This window comes from Hydra vulgaris, chromosome 12 (genome assembly GCF_038396675.1).
Source record: "Hydra vulgaris chromosome 12, alternate assembly HydraT2T_AEP".
Taxonomy (NCBI): Eukaryota; Metazoa; Cnidaria; class Hydrozoa; order Anthoathecata; family Hydridae; genus Hydra; species Hydra vulgaris.
The window spans coordinates 50,142,501-50,154,208 of NC_088931.1; the positions used below are offsets into that span (position 1 = coordinate 50,142,501).

The window sequence follows — 11,708 nt, forward strand, 5'->3', positions numbered from 1 at the left end:
ACAATAACGTATAACTAATTTATTATGAATAATAGTTAACTCTGTTGTGATGAATTTTACTTTGTATTTTAACAAAAACTTATATAAAATAATTGGCATAAATTCTGTAGATTTAAAAAAACTATATTAAAATTGCAATTTCTTTTTTGTTTTTTAATTTTCAAAGCGTGTAACTAATTTTATCTAAATATATCCAGGCTGATTTTTTTTATATATTATAACCACAACAATAAGGCGTCTAAATATAAAAATTTGGCTGCCCGCATCTAGCCGCTTCATTTCTATTTAACTTTTTTCAGACCGAGCGTATTCTATTACAAAATTGGAGTTATTTGAAGAATGGTAAAAACATACAAAGGAAGAACGAAATTCTCTTTTGTGCGACTTTATTTTGAAAGACTATACTACAGAAGATGCTACTTGTGATTCGAAAAAAAAATACAGTTAAAGATGGCAAGCATATCCGCTAAATTTGCGTAAAAGTGGAATGCAGCCAATAGAAATAGGGATCATTTTTTGAATAAAAATAAAAGTTGGTTAGAGGGCAATAATTTAGAATTTAAAATAAATTTTCATCGGTCCCATGCTTCCAAAACATCTGAACAAAGTTGGCCTCAAGGTCGGCTAAAAGACCTTGAAGCCGACCTTCGAAAACTCATCTTTAAAAACCAAAAAGATGTAGAGTTGAAGTCTTATTGCAATCGCGGAGTGCCAATGAGTTAACAACAGCTGCTAAAATAGCACATTGTTTGTCGGTTCAAAGAAACGTAGCTACTTCAATTAGAAAAAGTACAGAAACCTTACAGCGAAGAGATTCTACTGATGTTATTTGTAGTAGCAGGCAGTTGAGTAGCGATGAGGCACTAGCTTATTATGTAGATTCCAAGTGTACGAGTCACTCTTATAAACAAACAAGAAAGTGGTCAATAAAAGCAGGGCATGAAGTATTTCCGTCGTACAATAATTTATGTAAATCCAAAAGGTTGTGTTACCCTCCAGAAGAATTTATTTCTATCTCAGAAACACGAGCTGAAATTAAACTTCAAGCTATATTAAATAAAACAACTGAACACTTAATTGAAACACTAAGTCAATTTCCCAGAAATGCATCCTCTAATTTGTCGCTTACATTAATAAGCAAATGGGAATATGACGGAGGTTCTGGCCACAGTACCTATAAAAAAAGATTTGAGAACTCCAATGCTAATGATAAGTTTCTGTTTGTGTTTGCGTTTGTCCCGTTGAGATTGAGTGATGACTCTAATATTATTATTTGGCAAAATCCTTGGCCATCGTCTACACTTTATTGCCGACCAATTAAATTCATACTTTTAAAAGAAACACAGGAATTTACTATAATAGAAAGTGAGAAAGTTTGAAAAGAAATATCTGAACTTCTTCCAACACTGTGTACTGTTGGTGAATTTAAATTTATTGAGAAACACAATCTGTTACTTACAATGACAGACGGAAAAGTATGCAATGCTTTTACCGATACGCGCTTTACACAAAAATACTATATTTGTGATGCTACTCCAAAAATGAATAATGGTGAACTAAAAGGTATGGCTGATAAAAAAAGAAAATTACAATTTTGGTTTATTTACGTTGCATGCTTGGATACGTACTTTTGAATGCTTGTTACACATTACCAACCGTTTAGATATTAAAAATTGGCAAGTTAAAGACAATGAGGATAAATGTCGCATTAAAGAACGTTCGGAAGAGATTATGCAAAAGTTTAGATAACAAATGGGACTTATTGTGGATAGACCGAAATCTCATTATGGCAATACAAATGATGGCAACACAGCTCGCATGTTTTTTTTTAAATCCAGAAAAGAGCGAAGAGATTACATGATTAGACGTCGAATTAATTAAAAAATTTAGTGTTTTATTAAGAACGCTATCTTCTTGCAAGAAGATAGCGTTCTTAATTAAACACTAAATTTAGTGTTTTATTAAAAACGCTATCTTCTTTACAATCTAGTTAGACAAAAAATATTTTTGTCTAACTAGATTGTATGAAACGGTTCACTGTGCTGCGGTTACGGCTCTGAGTAAGCGTAACAAAGTTTTTGATATCAATAAGATCAAACACATTTGTACTACAAAAAAAATATTCTTGCAAAATTAAATTTAACCTGTTATAGAATTTTAAAAAAAGTCCATGTCAATACATATTTCTAAAATATAACATGGCGTAAAAAAAAAACAAAAGGTTTTATTTTGTAGTTTTTTATAATGAAAATTACTTGTTTGAGCGCTCGGCATATTTTATACTTCGGTTACATTTTAATAATATATTATTAAAATGTTGCATTAGTATACTAATGCAACAGTTCAATAAACAAGTAGGTCGTAGGTGAATATTAATTATGCGTTATTACTATGTATTATTTTGAACTATGCATTATTACTAATTATGCATTATTACTAACTATGCCACTGTGTTCTCCTGAGACCGCCAGGGTAAATTTTGGTTTACTCTAAAACTTTTTGTTTATTTACTATTATTGGGTTAAATTAAGTATCTTAAAACAATTTTTAAAATCTAAACTAACTTTTAAACATAGAAATTTTAGATTTAATTAATTAAAATGTCTAAAATAAATTGCGTCATTTTATGATTACATCATCTATTCAAATTGGTACAAATTGATAAAACTTTTTTTTACAGTAAACAGCGGTCATATAAAACTTGTATTTTTTGTCAAAATGGCCGACAAAAAATGTCTAACTTGTGCATGTTGCTTTATTTCTTTGGAAAAGGATCACATAAACTTATTAAAGTAACGCAGTACAACTTCATATTCAAAATTTATTTTGGAGAGAATATGATGTAGAAAAAGAGTGTTAAAAAACATTTGTAATTTTTGCAAAACAAATTTATAAGCATTGAACAGGGGTGAAACATCGAAACTAAATGATTGAATTGAGAAAATATCTCAAGACAAAAACTCAGAAGGTCATCTGATATTAGTGAAATATCTGAACAGATCACAACAAATAACCAAAATATTGTTGATAAAATTGTTAAAAAGACATGTCCTTCTTGCTTTTCTACAATAGGTATGATTTCCTTAAACAAATTTAAAATATTGTATAACTTATATAAAATTTTAGTTAATAAACTATTTCTTCAATTATTAAAAAAAAATTAATTTTAGCATAGAGTCAATGCTACTCAATGCATAGTCTATGATAGACTTATTAAATATTAGTGTATTATTTTTATATGTTTTACAAATATAATATCAGAGTTTTTCCCAGTTTAAATTTCTATTTAGGCAAAGGAATTTCTCACTTTTGCTGTAAGAGTGAAGCGTAAAAAACCTAATTATGCTGGCTGAAGGTCTTGAAAAATGTATCCAGTGAGCAAGTTGCTTCTGGGATTATCAAAATAAAAATGAAAAGAGACAAAATTAAATCTGGAGACAAGTTTCCTTTAAAAACTTTCCTTTGAAAACAATCTCCTTGTTGATGTTGGCACACCTGTTAATAAATGCAGCAGAGCATTTGTTAAAAAGTTATCTCTAGAAATGATAATGGAAATCTCTAATACTCTAAACCTGAATAAAAGAAAGACTAAGCTACTTTGTAAACATATGCGACAAAATTTAGGGAAGAAAATGTTAGAACCTAATATATCAACTCAGATAGACGCATAATGTACTTTCAGATTTTTAAGATGTCAAAACTGAATCATTTATTTCAGGGGATGAAGAGATAAGTCGCAGTTTATTATTTGTAAAAGATACTTCTGATTTAATTCTTTGTATGATTAATGAAAGAGGTTTGAATCCTTATTGCACTGTTGCTAGGATTTTTTGATGGTGGACAGGGTTTTCTTAAATGCGTTATAAATGTTTTTGATCCACTATGTAAACATACAACTTCAGAAAGTCTTGATAATTGGGGTGTAAAAAGATCATTGATTTTAGCTTTAGTTGAAGATGATTCGAGCATAATGGTAATCTTAGTAAACTATTGAAACCACTAGCTCTAAATGATGTAAAATATTTATATAAATCTTTTTATTTGGTTTAAGCAGTCACAGCGGCAAGTATGCATGTCTCTGGTGTGAAGGGGAAAGTACTCTTGAGAGCGGGAAAAAAAAGAACCTTAGGTTCAATTGATATCAACTACAACAAGTTCGTTGAAGATGGATGCAAAAAAAAATCACATGATGTAATTTAAAAACTGTATTTCTCCTTTGTTGTGTACCTTGCGTTTGTTGTGTACCTTGAGTTATGTACCTTTATGAACCTCTAGAAACTTTAGTGGAACATCTCATTCCTCCACCAGAGTTACACATTCTTATTGGTATTACTTTTATGTTTGTAAAAATATTAATTACACTGTGGCCTGATTTTGATTCGTGGCTAAAGTTGAATAATATAATCCTTAGAGGTTACCATGGAACTGGTTTGGATGGTAACAATTCACAGAGACTTTTAAATAAATTAGATATTTTAGAAGTTAACTTTTTAAGTGCAGCCTCTATATTACCAAATACGATATTTTTCCAACCTGTAGTTAGCTGTATTAGAAAGTTTTCAATTATTAAAACAAAAGCTTTTAGCATGTTTATTAGAGAATCTATTGCTGAATCAGTTTTAGATTTTAAAAAAGCTTTCAAAAATCTGCAGCTTCATCTTTTGAAAAAGTTTAACTACCAATTAAATATTAGATGGAAAGTTCATATTTTATGTCATCATGTTGCTTTTCTTCAGCATAGTCAGTTTAAGCTTGGTGTATATGCCAAGCAGGCAGAAGAAGGTGCTCACTACTATCACTATCAAGTATGGAAGCGATAAAAGCGTCGTTTGGAACACAATGATTATGCAAAACAGCTTAAGAAAAGTGTAATTGAGTTAGGTATAAACAGTTTCAAGTAGTCCTTTTCTCTCCTTTTTTAAAATTTTTAATTATTGTGAACTTTGAAGTGATTGAATTATTTTATAAGGAATTTCAATAGTTCGTGTTAAACTGCCACATTTATTGCATTGATGTTATATTGTTAATTCTGGAATATATCTCAATTTTATTATAAAAGATCTCATTTTTCCATTTTAAAGTTGTATTCTTTTAACAAAAATTGTTTTAGAGGTGTAATACCCTATAAACTTTGAAAAAAAATCATCGCCCTCCCCATATTATCCCCTCCCCTCCATATGTTATTTTAGGTAAAAACTATTTTTACAAAAAAAATATGTTTAAACGTTAGTTAAGATTTTAAAAATCATTTTAAAACACTTACCTAAACCCAATATTAATAATTAAACAAAAAAAATTAGAGTAAACCAAAATTTACCCTGGCGGTCTCAGGAGAGCACAGTGATGCGTTATTACTAACTAAAATACTATTATAACTTTGGTTTAATTCTTCATAATTTCCGAAAACTTTTCGCAAGTTTCCAATATGTTTGATTATTTATTAATGAAAAAAAACGTCAAGTTGTTTTTGACTTATAAATGGGCTACTAAACAAGTTGATAAAAAGTTGATAAAAAATGTATAGTTTATAGAAAAAAGTTGATAAAAGTTTAAAAAAAAGTTAAAACAAAAAACAACCAAAAAGTATTTTTATACTGAAAAAAATTAACTCAAAAATTGATAGCAAACCTTTCATTATCACTCAGAAAAGTAATGAGAAACTCTTGTCTGAGACACAACGTAAAAATTTTTTCTTATAAAAAATTTTTTTTTTTTAAATTTTGATGTGTGACGAATATATTGAAACGTTTTATTTCTTTACCGACGTTAGATTTTTTTCAACTGGCTAATTATGCAGTTAAAGAAAATAAACTTAGAAACTCACTTTATAAAAAAAATTGTCTTCAAAATTTTGAACCTGACTGGTTTAACGTCAGTGATATACTTCATGACTCGTGTATCGGACTACTTCAACATCTTCATCAACGCTATATCTGGTCTAATTTGTTATTATTTCAAACTTCATGGTCGTGGTAGTTATTATGCTCTAGGTATTTTTAAACACACAGGTATAAACCTTCGACGGTTGAAAAAATTGCACATTACAGGGTGGATCCAGCCTTTTTTAGTGTTTGAAATAGCTAACATCCAGGCATGGAGAAAACTCCAAACATTTAATATATTACATAAGGTTGTTTTGAGAAAAATTGCGAAAAAATATCAGCTTGCTCTCAAACGTGAGAGCAACAAGTTGATATTTTTTCTACTATTTGTGACTAAATTTATTTTCATTGATAACTTGTATATTTCATAAAACATATTCTTAGCGTTCAAAAATTACCACAAAAAAAATAGTAAAATAACCCCCTTAAATTGAGTGGGAGGGGGAGTCAAATTTTACATGGTCATAATTTTTAAAAATTATTGCCATGTAAAATTTGGCTCCCCCTCAATTTAAGAGGATTATTATACCATACTTTTTGTGGTAATTTTTGATGACTAAATTTCATACTTATGAAATTTAAAGTTTATTTGGCATTACCTACATGCGCAAAGTTTAATTCATTTTATGCAAGGGCAGACCTAGTATTTTTAGTGTTTAAAATAGCTAAACTTTAAATAACAAGTTACTTATGCCAAGTAATTTTAGATTTAAAGTAATTTTCACCCAACGGGCACAGGACCTAATAAAGACATCTTTTGAAAGTTCAAAAGACGTTTAAACGACGTCTATTTTAGGTTCAGAGCTCACTGCGCACTTATGCTATTTCGCACAACTGAAGTTCGCACTTATTCAGTCGCCCATATTCAGTTCGCACTTATTCAGTGTGTGCAGTATCTTTTTTTTTTTTTTTTTTTATACTTTTTTTGGTATTTTTTTACTATTCTTAAATAAATTTATATACTACGATAAATTTTAAACTTCACTCAAAAACTCTTTCAAGACTTATGACTATATAAAGTTTGGAATTTGTTCCATCTCTGAAAGTTTAAACATCAAATAAATGCTGTATCCACCCCTGTAATGAATTACTTTAATGATTTTGGACAACCCATAAATATATTTATATGCAGGAGCGTACTAACCGCGGGGCCAGACGGGCATGGGCCGAGGCGCCAAACTAAGCTGGTTGAGTTCAAAATAAGCTGGTTGAGTTATTCAGGCAGAAAGTCAAAAATACTGTCAAACAAAAAAAAAGCTAAATACTACTCTGTTCTTTTGACTGCACTTTCGATGCCTCTTACAAGGAACAGATGACTAAACAATTAGGTATGTCCACATCAATGATGAAACCTGCACGATTTAGGAAAGCATTATGGACTTCATTGAATATCACCATAAAGACCGGAGTATGTCTAGCGACAGAAGTCACTGAAAAATTAGAAAAGGATGTCTGAAAATTTACAAAAATGGAGCCAATATGTTTCGAAAATACAAAGACGTCCAGCTCACATCTATATTCTCTGTGATTCAGCAAGATTTGTTCAATATACAGCTCACTCTTTTAATCTTGTTGGTGTCCATGCTGCTGAGGTTTCCCCTTTCATGATTACATTTTTTCGGAAAAGCCCAAATCGTCTTTAACTTTTTTCTAAGTTTCTCATCAAGATGGAAAAAACTGATGAAAAGTTTGCAGTGCAAAAGATCTTGTCATTAAAATTCATTTCAGTTTTTTGCGTTAGTTGGATTTCTAGCGTCAAATTATTTTTTTAAATGACCGGGAAAAAAAACTGCTCAATTGACATTGCAGCAAAAAAAAAAATCAAAGAGTTTTTTTTTTTTTTTCAAAGTTTTTTTTTTTTTTTAAAGTTATAAGTTTTCCGTTTAAAATAACTACAACTCTCGTATTGGTAAAATATAAACATGGCGGGGGCAAGAAGAAGACAAAATAGTCTTATCGCCAAGCTCCCAATAATCCGTAAATAATATAGCTATCAAATCTTGTCATTAAAAAAATTATCAAATATAAAAAGAAAAAAAAAGAAAATTTTTTTATTTTTTTTTTATTATTTTTAAAAAACAAAAACAAAAACAAAAACAAACAAACAAACAAACAAAAAAAAGACAAAAAAATAGAGATAATAAATTCTAAAACTTATTTTCAAATATAATTGAACACAAAGCAATAATGAAATAGAAACAAACAAACAAAAATGATATTTGAAACTATATATAAATGTTTTTAATTATTGCGATTAAGAATTCTTAATTGGGAAATATAATGAAAAGAATTTAAACTTCTATAGCAAGACCTTTAGTTTTTCATAAAAAGAAAATAAAAATTAAAAAATAAGTTTTTTAGTGAACTAAGTTTTTAAACCTTTGCAAATAAAATGAAAATATACTATACAATATTTTAAAGGCCAACAAATAAATATTTTCATGTTTTGATTAATTAAATTTTTTTCTTTTAGTTTTGAATTAAAAATATTTATGTTTGCAAGCGTTTTGATGTCATTTCTAATTACTTTACTCCATAGTTGGGGGCCTCTAGCTGTGATAGAAAACTTAGTGGCTTCAAAGTGATTTTTTAGCTTGAACATAATTATTGTTTGCATGTCTAGTAAAGTATTTGTGCTGTATTTTTTTAAATAGCGTTTTAAAATTATTTGGCATCGTATCGATATTGATTTTATACATAAAAATTAAATGATGATATATATTTATTTGGTAAACATTTAAGGTTTTTAGATTAATAAATAGTGATTGTGAATGAGAGAGACGGTCTGCGTTGGATATTATTCTTATGGCATGTTTTTGTTTGTTAAATAGTTTGTTTAGTTTTTTTTTATTGGTGCTGCACCAACCAATGTTACCATAATTGAGATAACAATGAAAAAAAGAGAAGTAGATATATTTTAAGCAAGTTTGATTTAGTATATGTGTGTCAAACAAATTTTTCTAAATTTTAAAAAGCATAAAAGTCCTCTGTGGTAAAAGTCATAAATAATAAAGTATGCCAATATTTTTAGAAATTTTATTTTCGATTAACTTTAAGTGGTTTGTCCAGGTGATATTTTCGTCAAGAAGAACACCTAGAAACTTCATTGAGTGTTCTCTTTTTATAAATTGATTCCCGATGCTAATATTTGGGAGCTTTAGAGGAATTTCGTCTCTTTGATAAAAGCGATGAAAAAAAATATACTTAGTTTTGGTTAAGTTTAATGACAATTTATTTGTATTAAACCATTCAGTTACTTTTAACAGTTCACAGTTAGAAGTAACTGAATGAGTTAAAGGCTTTGATTCACGATTTGAGAAATGTTGGGGTGGACAAAACTATCAAAGTTGCCGCAAAAACAGCCAACCAAAATAAAGTTGAAGATGGATTTCCAATTAAGAGAAAGTTCACGGTAAAGACGATGGCACTTTATGAAGCTGAAGACGACTTTCACCTTACAGCTAAAACACAATTCGGATTCCAGTGCAACCTTGTGTTTGGCAGCATTATTACTCAAATTAAGTGGCGGTTTGAGGCTAGTTCTGTCGTATCCTCCAATTTTGACATCTTATGTGGGCATTCACTTTCTAAAAATTCAGTGGATGAACTTAAGTCAAAAGCCAAAACCTTATCTCAGATTTACGAGACAAATTTAGGTTGTTCGATTTTCAGTCAGAGATTGCAAGTTTTAATATCAAACTGCTGCAATGATGGAAAACTTTGAAAAATTCACCCCAACTAACATTTTGCAACTCTTTTACAAATATTAATTGATTGATGTTTATCCCAATACGTCAATTGCTATTCTCATCTTCCTCACCATACCAGTCAAAGTTGCTACGTGCAAATTCACTAATGTATCGTCAAAATCAAATAAAAAGATAGAAAAGTGAATTTGAACTGAAGTTTGTGCAACATTCATGACAAATTGTACTTTACATTTGATGCGATAAAACTGCGATCAATAATTTTTTTCTTTCGGGGGTTGATCGCAATATTCTATGTTTGCCCGAAGCGCAAAGTTGGCTTGGTACGTCCCTGATTATTATAAAATAAAGTCGCGTTTAAAAATTTCTTTAAAAATATTTTTTTGGGGTTGCTCTTGACTTTCAATTTTTCTCACGACCTCTAATTTTATTTTGAAAAATCTCTAAAAATAAGTCAATCTGGATTTAAAACTGAGAAAATATACATAAAATTCAAAAAAAAAAGATCAATTTGACTAAGTGTGGTGAGAATTTTCTATTTTACTAAGTGTGGTGAGAAGTTTCATTTATTTCCACCAGGACCAGCAACCCGAAATTCAAAAAAAACAAATTAAAAAACGACAGAAGCAAATTCATTTTTCTATCAAATAGTTTAATGGAAAGATATAAAGATAATATTATAACCAGTCATTTATTGAACATACTCAAACATAGATGAGATATGTAAACTAATCAGAGTATACATCTATATGATATCATTGTAACAAAAATATTTTAAACTAAAAAGTTATACTTACTCCTTTCATATATTTCTTGCATATTCTTACATAAATATTTCTTGCACATTTTTACATAGATACCTCTTGTATTTTTTAAATATCTCTTGCATAATTTTGTAGGTTTTTGAAACCAATACTGAGGTATTTCCGAAAATAAAAAATTTACAATTAAAATCATACATTATTGATTACCAAAGTGCACTTCAATTTTTTAGTGGAAAAGCATTCAAATGAATAAGAAAATATTGAAACTTTTTTTTTAAACAATATTATTTATGACTTTTGCCACAGAGAACTTTTATGCTTTTTAAAATTTAGAAAAATTTGTTTGACACACATAAACGCAAAAAGACACAAAAAATGACATTGTCGTTTATTGTTAAAAACTTAAAAGTTCTTAAATACAACTTTATTTTATCAACTTATAACATTGAACGAATTTTAAGTTGGTTGTTATAAGGTAGTTTTGATTTAAAAATAATAGATTACTTCCAATCTTCAAAATAATCAAATTTAATTGTTCTTGTGGATTTAATTCATTTTTTCTCTGTCAATTTTCTAATTTAAATTTTTCTTTTTCTTTTTTTTATGATGCTATGGTTTTGATTAAGTTATTTTATTAAATGTCTCATTTTTGATTTTAAAGTGCTTTAAAAATGATTTCTGATTTTAATGTGCTTTAAAATTGATTTTAAAAATATTGTAAAATTTTCCAATGTTAAAGGTATGAACCAGGGAAGACAAGCCTGTAAGATCTTAAGAAACAAACAACTGGATTGAGCGATGCTCAAATTGACTTTGTTATAAGTAATTAAATATTTCGAAATTTATTTTTTGTCGTCAGTGATATTGATTTATGCAAGTATATGTCAAGTGGATTTGCAATGGAACTATAACTATAACTTTTAAACCACTTAATAATTTTGATAAGTTATGAACATCCCTTAAATTTCATCTAGTTTCTACCGGTTTCAAAGATATTTGAATAACCAGCAAAAGTCCGTCATTTTAAAACATACCTTTGTTTCTGTTCCTTTTCAATTCAATGCTGAAAATGCGTGCACCTATATATTTTGAGGAAATAATCTAATAAAACAACATAAAACATTTAAAAATGAACATGACACCTAAAATTCAAACCTTCATCACAATTTTACGGGGCGAGTTTAATTACAAAAATTCTGATGCAGCTCAAATATTCTTATTTTTTTTTTATTATGATGTTGTCTTAAATAGTTTAGCTAGTGATTTCAAGGAGCTGGAGAGTGGTTTTTTCTTAAATAGAAAAAAAAACATGGTCAAGTTTACTTAAATTTATTGCTTATAAAACAGGAACTATA

General features: G+C 28.7%; 1 protein-coding gene and 1 long non-coding RNA gene across 2 annotated transcripts in view; one reads left to right on the forward strand and one right to left on the reverse strand.

Moving 5' to 3' along the window:
- The window catches only part of LOC100199700 (uncharacterized), a 202,000-nt gene extending 191,500 nt beyond the window's left edge, over window positions 1-10,500 (reverse strand). Inside the window, exon 1 of the mRNA XM_065813582.1 lies at window positions 10,387-10,500. Within this exon, the coding sequence (XP_065669654.1) occupies window positions 10,387-10,435 (49 nt within the window). The 5' untranslated portion in view covers window positions 10,436-10,500. The remainder of the gene's footprint in view (window positions 1-10,386) is intronic.
- On the forward strand, window positions 2,662-5,073 carry LOC136088802 (uncharacterized). The gene is made up of 2 exons (XR_010642497.1): window positions 2,662-3,072; window positions 3,291-5,073. It is a non-coding gene; the product is annotated as an uncharacterized LOC136088802 (long non-coding RNA).
- Window positions 10,501-11,708: the final 1,208 nt, after the last annotated feature.